At 27.4% G+C, this 26,448-nt stretch overlaps 7 protein-coding genes across 11 annotated transcripts; 2 read left to right on the top strand and 5 right to left on the bottom strand.

The window, feature by feature from the left end:
• Window positions 1-1,261: 1,261 nt before the first annotated feature.
• LOC122634363 (biorientation of chromosomes in cell division protein 1-like 1) lies at window positions 1,262-6,952 on the bottom strand. The gene is made up of 3 exons (XM_043823232.1): window positions 6,722-6,952; window positions 2,875-6,593; window positions 1,262-2,772 (listed from the first exon to the last, which is right to left on the bottom strand). Exons 1-3 carry the CDS (start codon window positions 6,851-6,853, stop codon window positions 2,670-2,672), a joined length of 3,954 nt encoding a protein of 1,317 aa, XP_043679167.1. The 5' UTR covers window positions 6,854-6,952; the 3' UTR covers window positions 1,262-2,669.
• Window positions 2,649-10,264, top strand: LOC122634365 (sporozoite surface protein P36p-like). Of its 2 annotated transcripts, none has more exons than XM_043823238.1 (4): window positions 2,649-2,787; window positions 8,559-8,784; window positions 8,877-9,915; window positions 9,985-10,264. In XM_043823238.1, the coding sequence occupies exons 2-4, from the start codon at window positions 8,566-8,568 to the stop codon at window positions 10,242-10,244; spliced, it is 1,518 nt and encodes a 505-aa protein (XP_043679173.1). In that variant the 5' UTR covers window positions 2,649-2,787; window positions 8,559-8,565; the 3' UTR covers window positions 10,245-10,264. The 2 variants fall into 2 exon arrangements, with proteins under 2 accessions (XP_043679173.1, XP_043679172.1); XM_043823237.1 differs by lacking the exon at window positions 2,649-2,787 and adding an exon at window positions 8,197-8,388.
• Window positions 7,105-8,181, bottom strand: LOC122634368 (trafficking protein particle complex subunit 4). 2 transcript variants are annotated; one of them, XM_043823242.1, is made up of 2 exons: window positions 7,891-8,181; window positions 7,105-7,782 (listed from the first exon to the last, which is right to left on the bottom strand). In XM_043823242.1, exons 1-2 carry the CDS (start codon window positions 8,063-8,065, stop codon window positions 7,307-7,309), a joined length of 651 nt encoding a protein of 216 aa, XP_043679177.1. In that variant the 5' UTR covers window positions 8,066-8,181; the 3' UTR covers window positions 7,105-7,306. The 2 variants fall into 2 exon arrangements, with proteins under 2 accessions (XP_043679177.1, XP_043679176.1); XM_043823241.1 differs by having other exon boundaries at window positions 7,105-7,785; window positions 7,891-8,168.
• LOC122634364 (ATP-dependent RNA helicase SUV3 homolog, mitochondrial) lies at window positions 9,940-14,643 on the bottom strand. Of its 3 annotated transcripts, none has more exons than XM_043823233.1 (15): window positions 14,514-14,643; window positions 14,032-14,123; window positions 13,693-13,928; window positions 13,381-13,603; window positions 13,145-13,313; window positions 12,952-13,063; window positions 12,675-12,805; window positions 12,275-12,588; window positions 12,016-12,157; window positions 11,774-11,932; window positions 11,528-11,707; window positions 11,265-11,413; window positions 11,071-11,192; window positions 10,909-10,986; window positions 9,940-10,732 (listed from the first exon to the last, which is right to left on the bottom strand). In XM_043823233.1, exons 2-15 carry the CDS (start codon window positions 14,106-14,108, stop codon window positions 10,593-10,595), a joined length of 2,232 nt encoding a protein of 743 aa, XP_043679168.1. In that variant the 5' UTR covers window positions 14,109-14,123; window positions 14,514-14,643; the 3' UTR covers window positions 9,940-10,592. The 3 variants fall into 3 exon arrangements, with proteins under 3 accessions (XP_043679168.1, XP_043679170.1, XP_043679169.1); XM_043823235.1 differs by lacking the exon at window positions 14,514-14,643 and adding an exon at window positions 14,438-14,455; XM_043823234.1 differs by lacking the exon at window positions 14,514-14,643 and adding an exon at window positions 14,194-14,410.
• Window positions 14,436-17,571, top strand: LOC122634366. The gene is made up of 6 exons (XM_043823239.1): window positions 14,436-14,631; window positions 14,858-15,585; window positions 15,672-15,794; window positions 15,877-16,041; window positions 16,121-16,285; window positions 16,769-17,571. Exons 1-6 carry the CDS (start codon window positions 14,592-14,594, stop codon window positions 17,045-17,047), a joined length of 1,500 nt encoding a protein of 499 aa, XP_043679174.1. The 5' UTR covers window positions 14,436-14,591; the 3' UTR covers window positions 17,048-17,571.
• On the bottom strand, window positions 17,567-21,413 carry LOC122634367 (interferon-related developmental regulator 2). The gene is made up of 6 exons (XM_043823240.1): window positions 21,158-21,413; window positions 19,374-19,852; window positions 19,017-19,270; window positions 18,693-18,936; window positions 18,386-18,598; window positions 17,567-18,305 (listed from the first exon to the last, which is right to left on the bottom strand). The coding sequence occupies exons 1-6, from the start codon at window positions 21,189-21,191 to the stop codon at window positions 18,219-18,221; spliced, it is 1,311 nt and encodes a 436-aa protein (XP_043679175.1). The 5' UTR covers window positions 21,192-21,413; the 3' UTR covers window positions 17,567-18,218.
• Window positions 21,414-22,021: 608 nt separating this feature from the next.
• LOC122634111 (27 kDa hemolymph protein-like) lies at window positions 22,022-26,210 on the bottom strand. The gene is made up of 4 exons (XM_043822703.1): window positions 25,440-26,210; window positions 23,355-23,828; window positions 23,099-23,267; window positions 22,022-23,006 (listed from the first exon to the last, which is right to left on the bottom strand). The coding sequence occupies exons 1-4, from the start codon at window positions 25,480-25,482 to the stop codon at window positions 22,751-22,753; spliced, it is 942 nt and encodes a 313-aa protein (XP_043678638.1). The 5' UTR covers window positions 25,483-26,210; the 3' UTR covers window positions 22,022-22,750.
• Between the last annotated feature and the right edge of the window lie 238 nt (window positions 26,211-26,448).

Raw genomic sequence — 26,448 nt, 5'->3', positions numbered from 1 at the left:
CTAATTCTATCACTTTTCTAAACTATCGTTATTATATTTATTGGAATCCTGCTCGTTCCTTTATATGTGTATATCGTACATATATATATATATATATGTACTATTCTATTTCGTAATCAATCGTAACTACCGGTAATCAAAGATGCTTATTATTCAATCTGTCTGAGTCATGTCGAAGACAAACGAATGGCGTAATAGAAAATATGTTTTATTTAGAAAAACCTATGTTGTCATCGCGCATTCGTACGAGATATTCAAACGTTTTTTCCACTTTTGCTTAGTCATTGTTATCATGTAATTTCTTTCTTTTGCGCATCACGTTGCGACGAATAATCCAAATATTGAAATTTTGAAAATTTTGTTGTTTTTTTTTTCTACCATATAAAAGGTGCGAAATAAAAGTTTATTATACCCTCAATCTTGTGTTTTCTTAGAATACTCGCTACTATTAACGATGATCTATAAGATCAAACATTACATAATATTTTTGAGTCTTCGAAATCACACGTAAGTATCGAAACGTGGCGCACCTTGATAAATTGTTTCACGTTACAATCGGCTGATAAGATTACGTTAAAAATTTTATTTCGTATTTCTATACGCTGCTGGATATGTCGTCGGATACGATTCATTTTATGTAGAAATATTTATAATGTAAACACAAGGACACAATGTGTGCGTGCGTAGAGAGATAAACTACGAGTATTATCTTTCTCTCTCTCTCTCTCTCTCTCTATAATATAAATATATATAGGTGTGTGTGTGTGTATGTGTAGTACTGAGTTGCCTCTGTGTTTATGTATGTACACACATCATACGTATCACTTTCTTTCATAAACACAATTCCTATATAAGCTCATTTTTAATCATTTTTACGCTTTGAATATAAATAATAATCTTTGATAATTATTACTAATTATAACATAATATTGCTCGTTAACGTCGATTACGTAAATATGATACGTATACATGGATCTTTATTCGCATTACATATGGATTTACGAAAGGTTAGTTAGGTGATAATGTCGTTCGAAGTAACTTCGTTTTTAAATTAACATAAATCGAAAGAAACCATGCGTAGAACGAAAACAAAGAAAATAATGATTGCGAATATTAATCTACCGTGCTTTTTACTTCCTCTTTATTTTTCTTGACTTCGTTCTTTCATGAAAACTGCGATTTTATTATTTACATAGTACATTATCAAAAGGAATAATAATCGTATTTAGTAAAGAAAGTTTTTCCGTTGTATTAATTTCTGAAACTAATGCGTCTATCGTAAGGTTTATATTATATGTACACATTTAAAATTATTTTGATAGTAACACAAATTTATAGTATATTATACAAGATAATGTTAACAATACTGCAAAATACATTGAAGGAATGAAAAGATAGATCGTTTGATTGTGTATATAAAACTCGCTTTATTTTCAGAGCGATTATTGTAAATAAGACATTATAAATTTTGGAAGTGACTGTTTTATAAATTGGAATAAATACCTGAAAAATTTGAAAAAGATATTCTACAATATAACTATTATAATCAAATTTAATGTATTCAGATTATATATATATATATATATGTATATATATATATGTATGTATGTATGTATGTATGTATATGTATATCTATATATATACACACAATATTTGTACAATGTATGAATATACAGAAGTAATGATAGTTATTAATTGGAAAAAGTACGTACAGTAACTCTGCAAAATATGGCATTTAAACATCATGTGGTTCACTGTTACTAATGTTTCAACTTACTATCAATTTATCACAGTGAATCTTAAAAATCATATATTATATATTTTAATAACTTGATAAAAAAGGTATCGCTTCGCATCTACTGTCATTTTGCTCTCTGACAACTTATATTATTACTACATTTTGTTGTACAATTAGTAAAATAACATTGCTTAGTTTTATTAGGATTAAATATAATGATAAGTAAAATACATTGTACTCTTATTCATCTATAGTATTATATATAATTCATTCGTTTTAAATATATAAAACAAATAACTGTCTTTATATCGTAAAAAAAATAACACATGATAAATTTTTTCTTTAGTTATCTCTTTCAAAGCATATGATAGTTTATCAATTGATCTTTTTTATATTGCTTTAAATAAAATTATTTTATACAAATGTATACACAATGCAATAAGCATATAAATTTGTCATATAAATTTTGAGCATTTTTTTTTCAGATATGCAAATATTGAAAAATATACATTTCTGTTTCTATATAGATCAAGTTAATTAATGGTTATTTCGTGCAATTGTGTCATTCAACCTCTTTATATCAAATTATTAAATAAATCTATATTAAAAGCAATTATACTTATTGTACAATAAATACAGAGTTCTAAGGAACAACAGTCTAAAGTATATCTACGGCTTCAGAGTTTGTTTTCATTAAAAATTGTCTGATATAGATTATAATTAACAATAATTATACATAACATAATTTAAAAATAAAACTCATAATTTTGTACACAATATCATCTACATTAACTGGCCAAATCAGCTAATTAGACTATGACATCACTTCATGTTTTAAATACACTAAGATTGTATTAGAAAAATAAAATGTCTCAATTCTGTACTATACAGAATACAATATGATTCAACATCTGAAGCCATGAGTTGCTAGCTACACTTGATTAGATCTTCTACTTCGACGAGAAGAACTTGAAAACAATGGACGTGGTTTATACAAGTCATCGCTTGAATATCGTTGACTGCTTCTATGCCGACTGTAAGTATTGAAGGTAATTATTGTGAAATATGATAAAATTATCAATTTCACTATCTAAATATGGGACAATATTATATTACAATGAGTATCAAGGAATTACCTTTTTTCTTCTTTCATTATATTAGATGATGGAATTTTTTCACTAGTCGCTGACACATCACTTTCTGGACTTAAAGGCATTACAAAATTTTCTCCGTTTAGGAGACTTTGTGAAACACAAGGATTTGCATGAAGTCTTTGTTTCTTTGAAGGAATCATTTTTCTTTTCTTCATATTGCTTAAAGAATTATCATTTGGCGTTACTGTTTTATGACCATCATTATTGTTGTTTGAGTTATTGAACAGTATGTCTGTTAAAGGACTTCCTGAATGTTTTCTTTTTATCATTGGTGGTGCCATAGTTTTTGAACCTGATGATACTACTTGACCACCTAAACTTTCTATCATATCTTCTAGAGTATTACCTTCCACCATTTCTAATGAGTGTAAAAAACTAGAAAATTTATTAGATTCTTCATTGTCAAGCTTGAAGTATCTACAATCTTCGTGATCATCGTTAACTTTTGGTACAAAATCATTCTTGGAAGACTGTGCATTAGCTTGTCCAGACAGTTGTTCATCAAATTCATTATATTCTGTAATATCTGTAGTAGGAGATTTTGGTTGTTCAAAGACATTGTCACTTCTGTCACTCCATATTACACTGCATTCTACATTTGTATTCATATCAGTTGTATTTATTTCATCTGTTACTTCAATATCATTTCCAGCAACAGTATCTAATGAGTTAATTTGCTCTATACTCTGGGCATCAAGAAATGTTTCAGAAGTTGTTCCTACTATTTCCAGTACTGCAACAGTATTTTTTGTTTCCGAGTTGTTATTACTCGGAGTTATATCATCTTTACAAGTTTCATTTATTATTAGAGACTGATGTTCCCTAATACCATCGTGTTGTATTCTATTGTTATTTTGAAATAATCTTGTATTGCATATTGCTTCATCTAAGGATTGCTTTATACATAATTCCAAATCAGATAATTTTGATACTAAGTTAGATTGTTTTTGTAATATATCAGTACCACGAAGTTCTCCTTCTAACAATATCATTGAACGTTCCTCTAATGTTAAACTTATTTGACGATCGGGATAAGGTTCTTCGTATTCTTCATCTGGTATTTCTATTATTTGTACACGTTCCTCGTCGGGAACTGTCTCCATATTATCTATACTGCTTATTGGCTTCGGATGTATTATTACCTCAGCCTTTTGCTCCACTTTTTTTTCCACTTTTTTATCATCCTTCTGTTTCTGTTTCTCCATTTGTTTCCTAATTTTCATTAGCTTCTTAGCTTCATGTATGTTTTTTGCGAATTTAGGCTTTTTTATCTTCACTTCGCTCGAAGAAGGTAAATTATTTTCATTAAGTAATGGTCTCTTTTTTAATGGTAAATTGTTTTCACTTAACTGTATTTCTACTTGTCGAATATCTCCATTATTATTGTTTTGAATGCAGTATGATTCGGTATTAGCCAAATGTACATCATTTTTATTTATTTCATCAATATTTTCGTTCTGTGATTGCAATTTCATTTTATTTATTTGTGTTTCTTCTATACTGTCTGATGTTTCACTGCTTGAATTACTAACATGATTGGTATCTTTATTTAAACCAGAAGAACTTGATTTACTGGTTGTAGCACTTGAACTAGAAGTACTAGATTGTGAACTTTTGCTATTAGATCCATTTGAACCATCTCTGTCAGTAGAACGACGATCGTTAGAATTTTTCCGTAAACTAGAATGATCATCCTTTGTTTTTGATTTCTTATCATCTCTTCTCTTTTTATCCTTAGCTTGTGTATCGCTTTTGGATTCTTTTTTAATATCTACAGATTTTTCATTACGATCTGTTGTTTTACTTTGCGCTTGAGTACGTACATCCTTCTTACAAATCTTATCACTACTAATTTTAATATCTTTTTTTATTTCTGTTTTTTCTTCTTTGCCATTCTTAGATATCTTCTTTGCGTCATTTTTTTCAGATTTACTTGAAGATTCTGTTTTTATAACATTACTTTTATCCTTAAAGTCTTTTGAGCCACGTTCGTCACGTTTTGCCTTCTCTTTAGATTCAGATTTTTTCTCTTTAATATCCGATATTTTGTCAGACACTTTGTTAACTTTGTTTTCATGACGACTTTTTTCATCGTGATTTTTTGAAGTAGAACTTCTATGTTCTTTTTTGTAAGACTTTTTATCTTTAATCGAATCTTTTTTATCCCTAGATTCTTTGTTAGACTTTACATTATCCTTGTTTAATTTTTCTTTTTCCGTTAATTCCTTCTTCTCTCTGAGTTCTCTAATTTTTTCTTTGTAAAGATCTTTCAAATCTTTTGCTTCCTTATTAGTACTACTTTCTTTTTTATCAACCTCTTTTACTTTTTCTTCTTTAATTTTACTTATATTATCTTTAACACTCTCTGCATTATCTTTGCTTTTTTCAACAGAATCTTTTATTTGATTAGATTTATCTTTAACTTTACCCTTAATATGTTTATCGTGCTTTGAACTACTATGACTACTCTGTTTCTTCTTTTCATTGTCTTTCTCTTTATTTTTTGGATCCTTGGAATATACTTTTTCTTTTGTAGATTTAGACTTTGAATTTTCACTATCCTTATGCTTATCTTTATATGTTTTACTGTCATATTTGTCCTTTGTACTATTGTCTGTTGCATCGCTAGAATTTTCCTTGGATGGTAAATTAAGTTTAATGCTTTTTGTTGTATCCTTTGCATCTTTAAAGTCATACGTGCTTTCTTTACATTTTTTTGATTCAAAAATGGTTTTATTGTTTTTATTCTTAAAATATTCAAATTCTCTGAGAGCTCTGAAATTATCTTTTGTAGATTTATTTTCACACTTATCTTTAGAAGCATCTTCTTTGATACCATCATGTATGGGTGTTGAAGCATGATTAGACAATCCAAAGTCAGTAACTATCGATAATCTTGAATCGGATGAAACTTTACTAAGTTGTGAATCTTGATTACTGCAATCAAAATTATCCTGTGATATCTCATTGGAGAAATCAGGACTTCTAGATCTATGACTTGTTAACTCGGATATACCGGATAAATGTGAATCATTAGATACATTTGACTCGTTTAAATTCATAATATCAATTGGCTCAAAAGTTGGACTATCTTCTTCTTCTTCATCCGCTTTGTCATCTGATTTGCCAGATATATTTAAACTTATATTATTAACAGTCTTATTGAAACTTATACACCCTTCATCCAATATTTTTTCTTCAGAGGAGACATGTCCATTCTCAGAAACTAGATCTTTACTTCTTTCAGAATACTTTTCCGTAATTTCTAACTTTTGTTCATCAGATGATTGTTCGGATTTTTCATCTTGTTTGACATCAAGATCATCTATTGCATCTACAGATTCGAGCGACACATCCTTCAAACTGTTTTTATCGGATTCTGGAGAAACTGGATCCAAATCTTTAGGCAATAAATCTTTAAGACCACAACTACTAGATTTTTCTTTGATTTTTGGTCTTTCAATGCCTAAAAACTTGTATACAACATCTTCAATTTGAGGCATGAATACCGAATAGACCTTTGGATTTACTACTTGATCTACAATACGTTCAACTCCAGCATCTAAATATGGTGCTTCGTGTATATGCTTACGCAATGTTTCTCTAACTTGATTTTTATTAAGTTCTGGCTTCCATAACTGCTTGTCAAGAAACGAATTGACAGACCCCTCCACTCTTGTACGTAGATTTTGATACGCAGGCTGTGAGAGATAATATTCAATTATTTACTGTTCCTTTATGAATATAACAAAAACTCTAATAACATATTTATTTGATATTATTTAGATGATATTAAGTAGAGAGAAATATAGACATTAAACTTATATACCTTTGTGTCAACATCGGCTATGCATTCCTTACGAAACTGATCAAAAATACCCTGCGATTTGACTTCACCAACGATATGATCCACAAGACGTGGATCGCCAGCTAACAACGTACTAGATAATCCTAACTCCATTTTAAATAATTTTATAGTAGAAACAAATATCACTCGATCACAATCAGAAGCTAAAATTTTTTTCTACTAGAGCCGATCCGTGAAACAGTGAGCAGCCATATTTGTTTGCAACCATTGTCTACGCAGTAGTGCCAAGCGATAGATTTATCTCGATACCAACTTAAAAAAAAAAATCTCTATGATTTATTCACAATCTTTTAAATTCGTTTATCAAGAGAATTAAATAAACAACAAATTTTACATATACTGAATTGCCTTGATAAAAATACTAAGTTTTATTCATTCTATTTATAATTTGTCCAATCTACTTCTTACATTTTTAAATAAGCTAAGTTTATCTCTATTATTTTCAATAATGTATATGTTTATATATAATTGCTTATTTCAAATACTTTATGTGTGTCGCATACACACCATACTTACAGATACGTCAGCCTGATTCATTGAATAAATTTAAATACTACTTATACCACATTTCTCAATTGTTTCGAGTAATGACTGCAGATTAGTCTCAAAAAGTTCACATCTGATTGGCATTTCTAAAGAATAAAATGGATTTTTAAGAGCATAATCTGCATAAAGTTCGTATACTTTTTTTGTAAAAATTTCCATTCCTAACTGTGATGGTTCTGCCACTATCATAAATTTAATTCCAGTAAGCGTTTGATAGCAGTACAAGCGAAACGTGTCTGCTTCTAGAATTTCAATTCCAGAACATCTGGGTTCAGGGCTCAATTGACTAGCTATCGCGAACAAAGGATAAAACATAGATGCAAGAAAAATTTTCTCATTGGTTGTCATTTTCGCACGACTAAATTTTAGTGTTACAGGAAAATTTTCTGGTTGATTTAACATTTCTAGCACGTCCCTTCCATCTTCCAACTCGTTGCCAATAACAGGACTACCATTTACAGCAGTTAACATATGGCCTACTGAATAAAAATATTCTATTAAATATTAAATATAAATAATTAAAAATGAAATATAAGAAATATGTTCATATAACGATTTAATAAAAAACTAATAAAATCTCTTACCATTTATACCATCTTTCTGACCAAAAGATACAACTATCTTTTTATTTTCATAATTTAATTTTATATCTAATGGATAAGCGAAAGTTCTTTCATTTTCCACTTTAGGAATATTGTGATCATGATTAAAAATTAAACCTCCCGATTTTGATACGATATAAACACCGTATATCACCATTATTTAAACAATTAAAGGTTATGTATCTCTATCTATAATCTAGTAATGCACACCTCAAAATATAGCAGATCAGCTGTTTAGTTTAATTACTAACATGGTCACTTGTCGTAATTTTTCGAAATTAATTTTTATGTTGGCACAACTTGTTCAGTATTTTTATTATTTCTTTTTCCCCAATTGTACATATGATCAGAGCGTGAATTTTCACTAGAAGTATCTATAATGTTTTGCAAAAATATTGAGTGATGTACATGCCAGTTCTCTTACATTAGTTTTAAATTAATTATAACAATCCTTAAAATCTCATGTTGTTATTTTATATGGTACATAATTATATATTTACATTCTTTACTATAACTTTCAATTTTATAATTTAGTTAAAAAATAATGTTACAAAGTGACATCATTGTATTATTAAAATTTACAGGATGAATCAAATTAATTTCATTTACATTTAATCATAATATATAGTAAATAATAAACTATTTTGCAGGATCAGTATGACACGTAAATGTGTTCTATGTAAAGAAACAAATTATAAAAATACCTATAGTTTCTTCTCAGCTCCAAAGGATCCAGAAACACGTAAAAAATGGCAAGCTGCAATTGCTATAGAGAATTATTCTGTAAGCGATGATACATATGTTTGTAGTAAACATTTTCATAAAAGTGATATTATCACGCATTGGGTTAGTGGAGTTCCACCACATGTTATTACTGTAAGCTGTTGCTTTATACATTTACAAACATTTAATTCTTATAGAAATTAATCTATATTTAAGTATTACAAATCATTTTTGTATAATTTTAGATAAAATATAAAAAATGTAGATTAAGACCAGGTGCAGTACCTGGTAAAAATATTCATCTTCAATCAAAAAATAACGAAGTTATTGAAAAAAGTCATTCCGATTTGTATGGCTTGAATGATTTTTTAACGTTTCGTAATAGTTTGGTGCAAAATATTGATAATAAAAAAGAGAATTTTCTTATACCTAGAGAGAAACAAATTTCAAATGCAGAAAAAGAATATTCTGAGTTTAGAAATCATGAATATACGCATGAAAATATTAATCGATCAATAAAGATACAATCTTCACAGGATGAATCGAATATAAGTATGTCTGTTGATGATTCTAAAACACAATTAAGACTGTCTTCTAATAGAAATAATAAACATGAAAAAACAATTACCAGTAATTATAATAATTATAAAATAAGCCTTGAAGCAGATGATAATATAGAAAAAAAAAGGCAGAAAGAAAACAATAATTATAATCAACTCTCTCAAATGAAACTTGAAAAAAATGAAAATAATTCTTCAAATATATTCAGTTATTCTGAAGAGGATGAGACATCGACAGATATATGGGAACATGAAGAAGTTAAAAACAAAACTTATATTATGAAAAAATGTATAGATAATACTCTACAGAAGAATAGAAATTTATATATAAACAATCAAACGTTAAATATTGTAAATGATCGTTTGGATAAATACGACGATTGTGTGTATGGTGAAATACGAGAACACGAAATCTTGTTTGAAGACTTACTAGAAATGTGTTTTGAAATTGCTTTACCACGTGGTTGGTCATGTAATGTAACTTCTGAAGGACATGCTACAACAATAGTATATTTGAGCATGGGAATGACAAAAGCTGGTATGCCTTTTCTAGAAAAACAAGTATTTGTAAAAACTGATATGATATTACGATGTAGTGCTTTAAATCAAGAAATTGATCCAATAATGTATAATCTTATAAGAGAAGGTAAAGATAATAAAGTGCAATGCTTGTTAGATATTGAGGAACTTATAGACGAATTTGACATAAGAATTATTTGCGAAGGTATGTTCCAAATTATACAAATAGTTATTTTTAACAATATGTATTAATTTTATTATCTCATTTAATTAGGCATAATTGAAAATTTTCAAGAATATAATTGCCCTAAAATAGCCTGCAAAGATGGTACACGATGGAGACATATACTATGTCCACTCATTATAAATAATGATTCTGTGAGATGTTCCAAGTGCAGCATGTTATCTCATTTGATAAGACGCAGATCCAGAGAGTTTATATCTTGTAATTCCAATTTTACTTTAAGAGAACAAAGAAAAATGTATACACGCCAAAGAAACATCAGACATGCAAAAGAGCATTACACGAAATAAAAATGTTAATATTTAAAAAAGGTCTTGTACCTGTTCACATGAAGATAAAGTGTACATATATTTTCAATGTTTTTATAATTCTTAGAAGTGACACGAATAAAAAGAATTATATTATTTATTAAAACATTAAAAATGTTAAATCTTTTAAAATTGTTCATTTATTTTACAAGTATGTTTAATATTTATCTAATCAAAAGAAAAAATTTTTTTTCTTTTATAACTTTTTTAAAGAGAAGTTTTCATTTAAAACTATCTCAAAATGATCGAATATACAATAATGGACTTAATTTTTTATACCAAAAAATTTAACGTAGAGTTTTGATGATTAATTTCTATAAAAAAATAACTTTATTTTTTCTTTTTGGCCCATTCATTTTGAAGTTCTTGCAACATTTGTGGTGTTAACAAACCTTCTGCCAATAATCTTTCTGTTAATTTACCCTTCCTCTGAGGTACAGAGGACCTATGTTTATTAGTTTCATTATATCCTAAAATATAATATAAAAAATCAATTTATGCCTGTATACACATACATATTAAAAATTATTAATGTAAGTCACACATAATTATTAAATGTTACGAATATAGTAGTTTTTTTTTTTTTTTTTTTATTACTCTCGCTTTCTTAACGAATTTTTAATTTATTATTTGATTTAAATTTTACCTTTGTAAAAGTTATTTTTCCGTGTTTGTAAATAAAATTGATCTGTTTCTGAAATAGATATTTCTTCATTTGTCCCTTCTGTACAATGAAAATATTTCAATATGTTATTAATATGTTATTAATATCAATATTTAATATATGATGATGGAAATTGATATTTACCTGTTGCAGAATTATTTAATAATTGTGTCAAACAATGTACTCCACTTTGAATAAGTGAGTCTAATTCTCGCTGGACATCTCGTACTATATTTGTATCAGGGAATAAATCCGTAAACCGGTAACTGCATTAAAAAATATAAGTTGAATTTTGTTTTAAGTAAATGTCTATAAATCTTTATATATATTATAAATACCTTAACCAAAGATATAAATCCATAATATCAAACACAGCTTCCAAATGAACAAGATCAAGTATAGATCTAGGTGTTGAAAATGGCCAACCAATATGTTCGCATAACCAGTTAAAGGTAATTTTATCATTTTTACTATATTGACGAGCAAACTATAATAAATATCATGCTATTATTATCATTTACTGTACTATTTGCATATACATAAATTATTGAAATTTATATAATTAGTCTATAACTGAAGAAATAAAGATTAGTATTCATACCTTTAGGAACATAGCACATGAAAATGGAAGTTTTCTATTAATTGGTGCACAACAGAATACGTATCGTGCACGTAATGGCAAAGGAACATGTTGTATCATATCAGCAAGGAACTTAAAATCTTCTGTATTACATATAAAGTATAAAGAATCATCAACTATAGATAGAGTTACAAAAATATCCTGAAATAATAAACATATTATTTCTTGCATATTAGAAATTAATGTATGTATAATTTATAATATTACCAAAAGATTTGACAATGGTGTGTCTGGTAAGTGATAAGCATATAATTCGATTTGATCTGATGTTGGATGAAGGCCAGCTTGAGTGATCGTCTCAGGTTTTTGATCGAGTAAATTTTTCAGTGTTGGAAGATCCTGTGATTTATAAGTTGTGACATAGCCCTAAATAAAAAAAATCGTAAATGAAATGACCTAGATATAAAATGAAAATTGCCTTTTTCGAGAAATTGAAGTTATTATATTACTGTTTCCCATTGTGTGCCATAACGTCCTGCCCTGCCTGCTATTTGCAAAGCTGTAGATACAGAAATTGTATCCATTTCTTTTTCTCCCTTTTCATTTATTGTTGGTTGTATTAAAGAGTAAAATATAATTCTTCTAATATGTCTGTAAAATAAATCACCTTCTTAGAGATCTATCAATAAATAAAATAAAAAAACATGTACAAGTATCTGGTAACATTTTCAATATTTAATAATGATGTATAATGTATAGGAAACTTACAAATTTAATCCCATTCCAATTGCATTTGTTGCTACTAATATTTTACAAGAATTATTTGGATCATTAAACTTAGCAGCTTGTGCAAGTTTCGTTCCTGGTGGTAAACTACCATATATCACTGCTGTTTCTATTCCTTCTGCTTCCAGTTGACGTGTTACAGTGAATATATCATTTTTATTGAAGCAAACTATACAGTCACTACGTTGAACATTTTTTAATGTTTGAAGTGCTGTATTTTCTACTTCTAATTTAGTTAACCGTTTATATTTTCGAATTTCTGGAGTTTCACCTGTTGTAAGACATATAGCATTTACCTATCAAAAATAATATTACAATTAGCAAATAAAAAAGTAATATGAAGTATATCAAAAGTAAATAAATTGGAAAAATAGACAATTACTAAATCTATTGCAGCTGTTTCACCACAAAGATGTATTTCATCAGCAGAAATTCCAAGAAGAGCTCTGGTCCATGCCCATCCTCTACCAGGATCTCGAATTAATTGAATTTCATCAATTATTGCAACCTCATCTACAATAAAAAATATTGGTAAAATAGCTATATAATATACCTATGTCAATACCAAGAACAACATTCAAAAAAAAGTTTACAAATAGTTCAATATGAAAATATTAATTCTAAAACAATGTTATCATCATTACATAATTAATACATACAAGGAGAATTTATGTTAACCATTTCCACAGAACAAGATACATGATTTGCTGGAGTGTCTGGATTATGAGCAAATCTTCTCTCTTCTCCAGTTATTAAATCACAAGGAGTTCCCTGATTGGAATTATAAAAATATAAATTTATTAAAATTTCTTTAAATTCTAAAATATTTTGAAAAAATATGATTATACTAACCATACTATTGCATTTATTGTATACTTCTGAAACTAATAATTTTAATGGTCCACAATATACTCCACTTTTTGCTCTTATAAATCTTTCTAAAGCATGATAGGTTTTACCACTGTTTGTTGGACCAGCATGAAATATTACTTTTCGTGTTTTTGCTCTTGCATATGGATACCTATAATTAAATCATACATATTACTTGCCTATTTTTTAAGTATTATCCAATATACTTGTACTCTTACCAATTAGCGGGTGATCTGAGATCACTAATTTTTTTGAGATCATCTAAACATTCCATGTGTGGAAATATTTTTTTAGCGAAACGTAAAAAATATGGATAAATATCTGTTATGTTTGCAACATTACGAAGAACATCACTTAAAATAACATGAAGATCAACTGGCAACGATTGTGACTGTATACAATATTCTCTGAATCTTACAAATGCTTGTTTTCGTAAATAATCTATAAAATATATACTTTTATATAGATTATTCTGTGTAAAAATAAATGTTTATTATAATAATATGAAAAAAAAGTTTATCCAAGTATACCATCTAGTCCACATTCCATCGCCAAATTTCTAATTTCCTTCATCTCTATAAATTTATTTAAAATTACTAGTAAATCTCTCTTATTCAAATTACCAGTCAATTCATTTCCTATATTAATATCATCTGGATTTGACTTAATAGATACAGGATGAAATAATTTATTTATATCCTCAGTATTATTTTTACTTTTTTTTCCTCTTTGTATATGAATGATACTTGCTGTTGGATTTAATGATCTAAAATTGTTACAAAAAATATAAATCTTCTTCTACAAATAATTATCTGAATATTTATTCTATATCTAATATTTCAATTAATTTAGGAAATTAAATAGGTTACCTCTTCAATAAAATGCATGTTAAGAAAGAAGCTTTTTGTATATACTGTTCACAGATAAAAGTCTGTATTGATAACATTTTTACCAATTGTATCTGTAATTGTTACAGTATTAAAATCAATAATAATAAAGTTAAAATGCACTTTACTACATGAATTACGTGCAATTATAATCAAAACGTAATATTAGTTATCAACAACAATTTTCTAACTGTCAATGAAGGATAACTCTTAGATTCTTTTTCAAAAGAATTATGCTCTTTTATGAATTAAAAAAAGTTGCTTCATTTATTAATCTTTTTTATAAATAAAAGTTGTTAATTTATATTTAAACTTGCTGGTTATATCAAATCGAACTAGACTAGACTCATAGATACAGTGAAATTATATCAATCATTTTTTTACGCACATTGTATTCGACATATAATATGGCGGTAATCAGGTATTTTCTATTTTAATGTATTTTTAACGCAATAAATACTTACACAAATAAGAAATTCGGAACAAAATTCGGAAGAATTATCGTTGTGAAGTCGTCTATTATATTTTTATTAGTATTAAAAATGAACAAAAGTTGTTGGAAATTTGACGAAGAAGATAAAGGTAAGTTAATAATATTTTTAGGTTATATAGAGATGAAAGAAAAAAATAAAATTGAGCTTAACAAATCTTACATATATCTTTAAAAAAATAATACAAATAAAAATATTTATTAGTAAAATGTTAAGATTAAAAGTTTTATTTTTTATATATATAGATCGTATTTTGAAATATATAAGTTCTACCATAAATAGACAAAGTTGAGGATGTATTAATTTGCCATTTACAGCATTGTATATAGATTGGGAAGAAGATACACAAGATGAACAGTCATCCAAAGTATTTAGCTGTTGGGATAGAATACCTGATATACTTTTGGAACAGATATTTTCATATTTATCTATTCGTGAGCGATACTATGCTTCTCTTGTATGTCGCTCTTGGTATCGTGCATTCAAATTACAGAATGTTTGGTCTACATTTACATTAGGAGATACAACTTTAACAAGAGGAAAGTTTAATTATTATAGTGGTTGGCAATATGTTCTGGATCATATTAGAACATCGACTTGTCTTAATAAAGTTGGAAAAAATTTTAGAAATCTTGTCTTTGAACCCATGTTAAATTTTTATAATTTATATGAATTCATGAACATGATATCATGGTATACCGAAAGACAAGGATCAGATAATACTTCTGTAGCAGGTGTAGGTGTTAATATACGAAGGCTTAAGTTTACATTTCCTTGTAATATGGCAAACAGAAATGATCCAGATCGTATTAGACTTTTTGGTACAGGAGGAAAGCTGCTCGAAGCTTTGAAGAGACTTATGAGGAATTTAAAGAATTTAAGAAGTTTAGAATTAATTGATTTAATGCTTGATAGTAAAGAAGCTTTACACTTAATGGATGATATTTGTGAAAATTGTACTCAGACTTTATCAAAGTTAATATTAATAAATACTACTAGATATTATTGTCCATTGTTACATGTAGGAGTATTTCTTAATTTGAATGTAAGTTCTCATAGAAAGAATCTACTTTTGTTAAATAAAATATATAAAACACAAAGTACAATAGCAATTATCTATTTTTTCTTAAGGTTCTTGTTATAAGTCCACAAAATCTTCATGAAGATGTCATTGAATTACTTGGACATACAAAATTAGAACATCTTCATATTTTGCAAAATCAGTATAGTCCAAAGGATATGACTGTGAAATTGGTAATAAAAAAAAAATTGCTAAGTTATTGAATTTTTATAATCTTAAAAGGAAAAGAAATTGCTAATAGAAATATAATTACAGCCAAAAAGAGCATCATGGATAAAAATGAGGTCAAATAATCCATATATAAAAGTACATTTTGAAATAGAAAGTCATAAATCTAGCGATGTCCTTCTACCAATAGATTTATTTGAACACAGTGATGTACCATGTCATAGTATAGTCATAGATAATCCAAATACACAGGTTGGTAGAATAGATTTTTTGAAAAAATATGTTATAATTATATAAGTATAATAATGTAAATATAATCATGGTATTACAGATTTTACCATCATGGATCATTACACATGGTTCTTTTTTTGATTCAACAATTCGTATTTATGCATTCAAGGGGATAACAAGATATTATTTACATAAAAATTTTTCTAAAAGATTGGATGAAGCATTAGTACAATTTTGCAAAATGTGTCCCAATCTACATACTCTGGTAGCATTTTGTATTTAAACAGAATTCTGATCTTATTATTATTTGTGATAGCTTTTTTAAGCCCTATATTGATGCTAATTAATGCCTTAATTGTGTAAACATATGTATGCAAGTCTTGCACTAAAAAAAAGACTTTTTTTAGAGTGTAAGTTTCCTTTAACAAGATCTCCTATCCCTAAAACTTTTAACATTTTTACGTCGTTAAATATTCTATTAAAATATTTAATGAACTTTTTAATTTTTTTTTTTCAAGCATCATTTGTGCTTTTTTCTGTGAAGACTGATCATATATTTTATGAATTTGGTGATAACGTACAATTTTATACAGTTTATGTAATTTTATATAGAAATACTAATACAATTTAAAGTTGATAAAATCGATTTAAAAGTAACTAATCGTGTTATCTTGTATAATAAATTTATTGTCTTTTTTTCTGAGTATATTAATATAATTCTTATATAAAAAAATTATTTTCCACACAGATGATTCGTGATAAAATATCAACATCAACGATACTAGAAATAGTTTCCACGGCAAAATTTCTTCGTTGTTTGTACGTTCGACGTAATGTGGTTTTAAAAAGATGTGATGGAGATTGGTTGAAAGTATCATGTTGGACACCTGAACACTATCAATGGATAAAAAAGAATAGTCGTAGTTACGATGATACAGAAAGAGAAGTATCAAAAATATTAGGCTATAGATGGCATATGCTATCTGAAAAAGAATTCAGAAAACAAAAAATTAATTTACATATTTAATTAATATCTAGAATATAAGATTATTTATACTCGTGTATTATGTGCCTGACAAATATGTAGGGTCAAAGTGAGAAAGTACAAGTATTAATATTACTCTATCTATAATACCAAAACATAATTTTTCTTACAATCTGAAATCTATTTAGAAACTATTTATATCAGTATAATCTTTTTCTAACTATTTAATAAAATCATAATAATATATGATAAAAAAATAATGATACGATTGCAACATAGCATTTCATGACTTAGTTTTCAGCAATATAAATGTATACTGATCCTTCTATGCGAAAATATTTTGGTTACAATACTATATTTGGGTAATGTATCTTATTGATTTTATTACCATAAATTAGATATAATTTGATTTTATAAGTTGCAATACTATTGAGATTAATAAATTGACTGTAATTAGAAACTCGATTCATGAAAGAATAATGTGTATCATATGATATAAAGAAAGGATTGTTGTAAACAAACAAGAAATATGAAATAATGTGTAATAACAATTTCATGCAATCTGAGGTACTACTTTTATTTATATCCTTCATTTTCTGTTTTGACGATCATCGTTATAATATACGTCACTATGTACAATGAATATAAATACTTCGTACGACATTATAATTATACACGATTATTTAGTCAAATTGAATCGTAACTATTAAATTAACAATTATGTAAATATTTAATTCTACCCCTCAGTTTTTTGATTAAAATATTTTAACTTGACTATAAAGTTAAAACATATCATATTAAACAATATAAAATATGCTATAAATTTTTACGAATATCAGCATAATGCCTTTAAAGTTCAATCAACAAATTAATCAAATTATGATTTTTCAACTTTTGAAACAGTAAAACTTGCAGTCATTATTAATATACCCGAAATTTTATAAATATAGATCTGTTATTGTATATACAGAATATTAATTGTACAAAATAATCACATTTCTAGTTTTTTGTTATGAAACGTATTTATATTTCGCATAATTTTTTGTGAATAGTTTAAAATTCAATGATTTATTTAACTTCATATGAATCTATATCATGAAAGAAATGAAACGTTTCATAATAATCTATACTGTTGAGTAGATACAATAAATAAAAGATCATATTTGATTAAATTAAACAAATTTTTTATATAGAAAAATTAAATATATGGAAGTTACGGTGCCATGGCTGCAAATCGTTTATCCCTAGTTTTATTGCGTAAAATAGTGCGCGCTTTGAAAGCAGCTGCATTCATTAAAGTCTGAAAAAAAATAATATATTTTTATACATTTTCTAATATATTATAATCATAATAATATTCTCCTTTAAAAGTATACTTACTCTCTCTAATTTAGTCGTTTTTTGAGACGTTATAGGCAACACTTTATTACCTAGATGGAAAATTTCACGCAATAATTGATTTTCTGCTAGATGGATATTTATGCCAGGACCAAGTAATCGACAGCAAGCATTGTATTGAGTACGAGCACACCAGCCTTCTAAATATAACGTTTCTTGTCCAAATCTAACATGCATTTCTGGAACAATATCTTCCTGAAAAGTAAAAGTTACTTAAATGAATTTTATTGTTTTTAGATTTATTCTGTTATCAGTAAGATTCCATAGAAAATGTTCATAAAATATTTACCTCCACATATCGTAATATATCTCTGAAATTAGCCCTCTGTTGTTTACGATCTTTCTTTGCTCTGTATTTATTAGAGTCGGTAGCTAATTCCTTAAGCACATCAATAAGACCAACCGCCCATTCTTGCTCGTAATCATAGGAGAAATCACGACCAAGTTCAAATATCACAGCAAGAGCTTCACCTGCAGATAACCTCACATCGAGATGTGGCGATTCTAATAATTCACGTAGTCTATTGAGAGAGCTATAATTTAATAAATTAGTTATTAACAAATATAACTGAAGATATATATATATATATTTATTTATTTATTTCATACTAACGGCATGTAATTATTGCTTCTATCACTGGCAAGTAGATTATATATCTCTGCTGGAGTCATGACAGTTAAGAGGAGAGTCCACGATGAAATTGCTGCTGCATGAAGCGCTGCTACATCTGCAGAAACTGCTGCTATTGTACCATTTCCTTTTAAATATGAGCCAGAAAAAATGTTGGATAATAATTGAACAATTTCAAGTGTATCAGCTGCATCATTACCAGAAAAAAACTGATTCATACTTAATGCCCAACAACACTAAAAAAGTAATACTGCTTGATATAGTAATAAAATAAACATAAGTAATTAATACATCTTATATATAAACACTTAAAATTGTATATAAAAAATATTATTTTACCTCAGAACGTGCACTTGTAGATGCTGCAGTATCATTAGCAACAAAAGTTAAGGTAGATTTCAGATCTCTACAAATTGCCTCTGCACTTTCAAAAATTCCAAGTTGAACGCAAAGTAAAGTACTCAATCTAGCTGCTGTCAACTGTTCTTCAGATCTTCCCTTCTTCAAACTTCGTTCTATAGAATCCGAAATAGTAATCTTTCTATCCTCTACGAAGTCTGGAACATACTTAATAGCAAAGATCTTTTCAATTCCATTAAAGCAGATTATCCTGCCCTTTGCACTTCTTTGTGTTAGACCATCGATAGCTTCCTTCAATTTTTCCTCAAATGCCTCTTGTTGTGCAATTTCATCAACTTCATTATCATTTACGTCATCAGGCATGCTGCGATTATCTGACTGACCACTAGAGACACTGCACGCATCATTGTTGATCGAATCTTCATCAGATGTTATTTCAACCTTTTTTCCACCGTGCCCTAAATAAATTCATTAAAATTAAATTCTCTAATTTAAAAGTAAAATAAAAATATTTAAAAATTACAGAAAAATAAAAAAAGGAACAAATATATTATAAAAACTAACAATGATAATGAAAAATATTTATTACAAATAAATTTCTAAATGCATTAACAGATTAACAGATTGTAATCATTATATCATCTATATCTAATATGTGAAAGTGAATGGCATATTGTGCAATATGTGAAATCAGAACAGCTGTTACAATTATCACACATGGTAACACGCCAAATGCTTCATATTAAAGATTATTTAATATTTATAATATATTATATAAATCATATATTTTCTAAAGTTCAATATTTTACATACATTGCAAACAATAAAAGTATTATAAAATAAAAGTCAAACGGAAATAGTAATAAAACAACAAAATAAAAATAATCATCTGCAAAAGAAAGAAATTTTTCTTCCCCTTTGAGTTGCACAAATTTGTGAAATTTAAAATCATAATAAAAATATTCTAATTATTAAAATCGATAAGAAAATATAAACAAAGATAATGAAGATACAATATTTAATAATATTACATTTCCGATTAGTTAGAAAAAAAAAAAAAAAAAAAGAAACAAAAATTATACGATTAGAACATGATCGTATGTTGCGTAAAATGCAACATATTTATCTAACCATTATGTATCAATCAATCAATTAATGCTATAATATATAAATACAAAAAATGAAAAAGAAATCAAAAATAAAAAAGAATTAAAAAAAATAAAAAAATAAAAACAAAGAAAAAAAAACAAAAAATATTACTATATTATTATAGTATTAAAATAATTAAGGAAAATAAAGGAATAATCTTTATAAAATTATAAAGGATCGACGAAGAACATAAGAGATTCGTTGCATCCTAAAACCATGTGCGAAAAGCATGAAAGTCACATGGGGATTGCGGAAGGAATCTCATCGTATGATTATCGATGTGAATGCTTCATAAGTAGACAAATATTATCATCTTCGAAAGACAACATGTCCTTTCGTATGTATGTGAGGTAGGAAAAAAATTCTAATCGACCGTATGTGTGTATCGTGACGTAAGATGAAGTAAATAAGTTCTTTACCAAGGATGAATCATCCGAAAGAGAAACGATGAATCGATAATCGTAGGATGGTTAGGAATCACGTGTTCGCATTACCCTTTTAAATCTTATTATATATTAATACTTTATAACAAAGGTAAAGGAGATTAATTAAAATCCCTTTAGCTAAGTTACATGTACAGGAAGCAATAAAAGGTATTATTAAGGTATTCTTACCGGATTTTCCTCTTCTCCCTCCTTTGCCTGGCATCGTTCTTCACTTTTTTTCCTGCACAATTTATACTAAAAAATATACTTGATCAAGAGGGTAAATGTCTAGCACTAGTAATTTTCTTTCGTATACTGAATCCACTGTATGAATTTTTAATAAGAATTTGACAAAAACTCATTAACATGTTGCGGACTGTTTAAAACATACACGTCGAGAACAGCCTTCGACGGGCCTTCTCAAGTGCACTGCCTTTGCGAACAAACGAACGTACCCGAAACTTATCGAAAGCTTCCGAAAACGAGTATGCGCATGCGCCGGATTTTCATCTGACGTCATAGTTAAACGTCAAGATTAACGAATCAAATTTCGAATATTTTTATCACAATAGAAACAACAGCGCAGAATCGCGACATAGTTGTAATTTATTATTTATTTTTTATATTGAAGTATGTTTAAAAAATGTTTCTATTAACAGGAAAATTAATGCGCAAGATATTTTTTCAAATAAATATATAAAATTTTATTTTATTTATATTACATCATTATTCCGTGACATTTCATTTGGATTAACCTTGACACTAAGAAGAGAATATATAGATACACATATACACACATTTATATGTATATCAACACATGTGACTGCTGGTAATAACAAGTATTTTATATAAATATAAATTATTCTATGTTAATAATGTTAATATTTTAATTTAATAATTAACGTTACAAATTTTACACAATATTTGCATGCAGATATTTCAAGAATATATATTATTTCCTGGTGAGTGATATATTAAATTATTAATCATAATTGCTTAAGGATCGTTTCTACTAATAATATAATGTCTAAAAAATATAGTCAAAAGATCGAATAATTTATGAAATAATATTTATTGCAATAATCGTGTTTTATTGTACAGTAGTCATATGACTTCAATATAAATATCTCTTTTCTTAAATCAAGCACTTCAATTATACTTTATACTTCTTAAAGAGTTCAGGTGCATTTGTATGTGTACATTTATCTGCTTATAGATTAAATTTATCAAGGTATAATTTATACTAAGTGTAACATGCTAAGTAAATTATTGTTATAATTACAAAACACAATTAATTATCGTAGAATTATTACATTATATTCATAAATAGTATTTTGATAAATAAATAAATGCAAGTAGGAAAATAAAAATATTATCTAAATAATTTATTTTATATATATATAATAAAGACACAAATATATAATGTACAAACGCTGTTTATACATCTCATCATTTATAAAAAAATAATCATCATTAAGTTTTACTGATACTTATATGAGTTTTGTACAATAACTTTTTCTTACAAAAATTAGGCAATTTCGTTGTTATAAAATGATTTAGGTACTCAAGATAAACTTATCTTATCTATCTACTTTTAATTAATACAAAGGAGAAATACAAATAATGAATATTAATTTTCGTCGAAAGATTAATTATATATATTTTATATTATATGATTACTTTTATATAATTTTATATAGTATTTATACAATAAAAAATCACATAGTTCAATATCGTTCTGACTGACAAGATTTCACATCAATATAGCTTTTATTTAATTTGCTATGTGAAAACTATACGATGCATAAGTTGTAATAAAAAAGAAACAGCAATCATTGTTGGAATAGGTGTCGTAATTGCAGAAGAACTTTGTTCTTGTATTCCAGTAACAGCAGCACTTCGAATATTGACTAATAATGTTTCACAAGGTGTTACCTTTTTGATGAATCTAAATATAGATTCCATTATATTTCCAGGTGTTGGGTCTGAACATTTTTCCAATTCTCTAACGATACAATGTTGTAGATTATTCATATCCCTGATAATTATAGAAGAATATTATAAGAGTATTAAGAGTAATATGTTTGTTATATTAAATGTAAAATAAATATAATACACATATGAACTTACGTGCATTCTTTATCGTCAAATATTAAAGATGGCAAACTTTCAAGTGTAGGCATTGCACCAGTAGTAGGATCAGCTGTAGGGATATAACTACCAAATGTAGTATTGACACAGTCTTGAATTTCTTGTTGCTTGGATTGGAAACAGTCTGGTCCTCCTGCTGCTATGAAGACTTAAAAAGAAAATAAAAAATATTAATTGAAATTATATATATATATATTTATTTTAAACAATCTTATGCACATAAAAAAATACATACGAGCGATTCTATCTCCTTCCTTATAACAAATAAAGTTAAGGAGAGATTCTGTGATATTTAGAACAATTCTTTTATTTTCACGCTCTTTCTGTTCAAGACAAGGTTCAATGGCAGTTGTAAAGTTGTTTACACAAGTTTTAAGAATAGGACTCCTACGGCAATACTTCTTGAAAACTTCATCTAATTCGCCTTTAGGTTTGGCACTTTCCATTTCTGCATTTAACTCGGTCATGTTGATAAGCGATTTAAGGCACTTTTCCATTTCTGTCTGGGCATGCTTAGCATTCTGAAATGCATTTGGTCCACCATTCTTTCTACATTTCTGCTCAAAAAGATTTGTAGCTTCTTGGATGGTTGGCAATGCCGAAGCATTTAAATTATTGATTTCAGGGATATTTATAACATCAGATGCTTTCTGAAGTACATCATCGACAGATGGTAAATTTTCCTGTGTATTGCCATATCCAAGAAAACCTAAAATAAATAATTTTCCAAATTACAAGATACTTATAATTTTTTTTTAACATTTAGAAACTTTTTTATTACATGATAACAAATTATTTAATCATTGATAAAAATATTCTTGCTCTTCTTCTTGTCCAAATAAAACCTATTATTTATCGAATATATTTTGCTTAGTATAATTTAAGTATTGTTATTTTTAAATTCTCATTACATATACGAGCATAATTATATTGTGTCAACGATAAAAAAGAACAAAAAAGAAAGCAAAACAATTACAATATCGTTAGGTTAGTTCTATATATTACAAGTCACGTTTTTTAATTTGTTCATCTGAAAATAAATGGTGGTATTTTATCTCATGATTTGTTCTTGTTTTTTAATAATTATAAAGAGTATTAAATATCAAACTTATTTTCTATTTATTACAACATAAAAATATTAATTTTAATAACAATGACTTTATAGTAGTTTAGATTATAAAAGAAATATAGTAAGATTATACAAGAAAGTATATATAACAAAATATATAATAACTATATGCGCATGTACACATACATATACGTGACGTAGATTATAATTACTGGAACAGAGGTATAATATAATGTGATCTACGGACTTTGAAACCGAGTTTTTCATCATTGCTGCTGATGAGTGTTTATCTCTTCAAGCAGGAAACAAAAAACATTTTTATCGTTTAATTATGATACAAAAAACTTGTTTTTTTTTTTTTAATAATCCTATTTACTCAATTATGAAATCTCACGAATAAAATTATAACAAGCGTTTATCGTAAGTACCGAAAAATGCAATCATTTTTCACGAGGTTAGAGGACAAAAACAGGAAATAAAAATTATTATGTAACATTCAATGTTTATTAAAAAACGATAACAATAAATCTTTTTAAAAGAAAAAGAAAAAAAAATCAAAAAAAGAATATATCAGTGCGTTAATTTGTATGCTTTGTATATTCTTTGTGACTTACACAAAGAATGACATAGTGGAATTGAATTTTCTGTAAAAAAAATTTACTGATGCTTGGCTAATCTATATCAATATAAACTGGGCCAATAATTGAATTAACCTGGATTTGAATGTAACAAAAAGATGTAACACTTTTAACGATTCTTTAATCTTATAAGCGAACTTCTTAATAATTGAACGTACGTTAACAACACGAAGTTGCTTAACTCGATCAAACTCTATATAACATTATCGATATTCGTAATGTAAAAATAAAAAAAAAACTAATCGAACACTGATTATGTAACTACGCAAATCAATATAATTTCCATGATTGTAACTTCAATTTAGAAAAATAACACCGGCAAATGAAAGAAAATCAATTTCAACGAACCTAAGTAATTATTAAAATAAAATGAATGATAATGAATAAAAAAGCAAACACGTATATTATATTTTTTATTTTTTCCCAATGAAAATTACCTCTAAAAACTTTGAAATCTAATTTTAACTTCTTTTTTTAGAAGAGTACTCTTCGCGATAAAATACAACAAATACTATTTCAAATCGTTGTAGAGAAGAAGATAAGAATTTTAATTATAACAAAAAAATATATATATGTCAAAAGAAATTTTTATCTCTTTTCTTTCTCAACTTACCAAAGAATAGATAGACAACGGCAATGGCAGTAGAATATTTCATTTTCACTTTCGAAAGAACGAGAAAACTTTTATAAGGGCTTCACAAATGTGCACGTATTTATATGGAAGCTTATTATTTGAGGAACTTAAGGACAGTTCATATAGAACGAATTATGGTTAAGATTTTTTTAACTTGAAAAGAAACCTTCACCTATGCACCTTGATATTTTGTTTTTGATTTAGCAGAGAGAGAGAGAGAGAGAGAGAGAAAGAGAGAGGGAGAGAGAGAGAGAGGGAAAGAGAGATAAAGAGACAAAGATAGAAATAAAGATAGAGAACACTTCACTGTGCTGACGCTTAGTATGCACTGTACGAGAAATGAGTACGCTATTATTCTTGTTTCTTTTTTTATTTGATCGAGTAGAGACCGAAGTCTTTTTTCTTGCTACAGAAAATATGCCGCTTGTGTCACGGCCGTGATTGAACCACGGCCGATGAAAGAGAAACGAAGAGAGACGCGACACGTACGTACAAGAAGGTCATCAAGGTTCGACTAAAAATGAAGAAACAGACAAAGCAGAATAAAATGAGAGTAGAGTGAGGGGGTATGTGTCCACGCACGTAGTTGTGTTGTGTGAGAGAAATGAAGAGAAAGATGGAGATTACCGTGGAAGGTATAATGCTATGAAAGGCAAGGAGGGGAGAAAAGAAAAAGACAGACAATCAAGAACAGAAATGCCGCCAAAATTCAAACTGTCACAGTTACTGCTTTATCTCAACAATGAAATGGAATAGCTTAGCGGATAGTTTATATAAGTTCTCAACTATGTCTATTTCCCTTTCTCTTTCTTTCTCTCTCCCTCTCTCACTCTCTCTCTTTTCTCCTACTCTTACAACTCAGCCCCTCTTTCTAGCTATTTTTCTTATTCTTGATTCATTTGCTTTCTTGTCATTGATTTTTATACTTTTCTTTGGTATTTATCTATGATATAAAAGTAATCTTGCATTTTTTACACGAGTTCGCATT

Source organism: Vespula pensylvanica, chromosome 14 (assembly GCF_014466175.1).
Source record: "Vespula pensylvanica isolate Volc-1 chromosome 14, ASM1446617v1, whole genome shotgun sequence".
NCBI lineage: Eukaryota > Metazoa > Arthropoda > Insecta > Hymenoptera > Vespidae > Vespula > Vespula pensylvanica.
The sequence above is the reverse complement of the archived record's forward strand: the minus strand, read 5'-3'. Positions and strand labels throughout refer to the sequence as shown.

Bases quoted from the DNA above. Each gene is read 5' to 3' on its own strand.
- LOC122634363 (XM_043823232.1), bottom strand. From the start codon at position 6,853: ATGGAGTTAGGATTATCTAGTACGTTGTTAGCTGGCGATCCACGTCTT. The intron at 6,594-6,721 runs GTATATAAGTTT...TATCTCTCACAG, and splicing joins TAGCCGATGTTGACACAAAG to CCTGCGTATCAAAATCTACG. The intron at 2,773-2,874 runs GTAATTCCTTGA...CAATACTTACAG, and splicing joins ATAATGAAAGAAGAAAAAAG to TCGGCATAGAAGCAGTCAAC.
- LOC122634368 (XM_043823241.1), bottom strand. From the start codon at position 8,065: ATGGTGATATACGGTGTTTATATCGTATCAAAATCGGGAGGTTTAATT. The intron at 7,786-7,890 runs GTAAGAGATTTT...ATTTTTATTCAG, and splicing joins TCAGAAAGATGGTATAAATG to TAGGCCATATGTTAACTGCT.
- LOC122634365 (XM_043823238.1), top strand. From the start codon at position 8,566: ATGACACGTAAATGTGTTCTATGTAAAGAAACAAATTATAAAAATACC. The intron at 8,785-8,876 runs GTAAGCTGTTGC...GTATAATTTTAG, and splicing joins TTCCACCACATGTTATTACT to ATAAAATATAAAAAATGTAG. The intron at 9,916-9,984 runs GTATGTTCCAAA...TCATTTAATTAG, and splicing joins CATAAGAATTATTTGCGAAG to GCATAATTGAAAATTTTCAA.
- LOC122634364 (XM_043823233.1), bottom strand. From the start codon at position 14,108: ATGTTATCAATACAGACTTTTATCTGTGAACAGTATATACAAAAAGCT. The intron at 12,806-12,951 runs GTATGTATTAAT...TTTTTATTGTAG, and splicing joins GGTTAACATAAATTCTCCTT to ATGAGGTTGCAATAATTGAT. The intron at 10,733-10,908 runs GTAAAATTTAAA...ATTATATTTTAG, and splicing joins GAAAAATAACTTTTACAAAG to GATATAATGAAACTAATAAA.
- LOC122634366 (XM_043823239.1), top strand. From the start codon at position 14,592: ATGAACAAAAGTTGTTGGAAATTTGACGAAGAAGATAAAG. The intron at 15,586-15,671 runs GTAAGTTCTCAT...TTTTTTCTTAAG, and splicing joins GAGTATTTCTTAATTTGAAT to GTTCTTGTTATAAGTCCACA. The intron at 16,286-16,768 runs GTAGCATTTTGT...TTTTCCACACAG, and splicing joins GTCCCAATCTACATACTCTG to ATGATTCGTGATAAAATATC.
- LOC122634367 (XM_043823240.1), bottom strand. From the start codon at position 21,191: ATGCCAGGCAAAGGAGGGAGAAGAGGAAAATCCG. The intron at 19,271-19,373 runs GTAAAATAATAT...TTACTTTTTTAG, and splicing joins CTACAAGTGCACGTTCTGAG to TGTTGTTGGGCATTAAGTAT. The intron at 18,937-19,016 runs GTTAGTATGAAA...ATTAAATTATAG, and splicing joins AGAAGCAATAATTACATGCC to CTCTCTCAATAGACTACGTG.
- LOC122634111 (XM_043822703.1), bottom strand. From the start codon at position 25,482: ATGAAATATTCTACTGCCATTGCCGTTGTCTATCTATTCTTTG. The intron at 23,829-25,439 runs GTAAGTTGAGAA...TATTTATTTTAG, and splicing joins CGTTGTCTATCTATTCTTTG to GTTTTCTTGGATATGGCAAT. The intron at 23,007-23,098 runs GTAAGTTCATAT...TATAATTATCAG, and splicing joins TTTGACGATAAAGAATGCAC to GGATATGAATAATCTACAAC.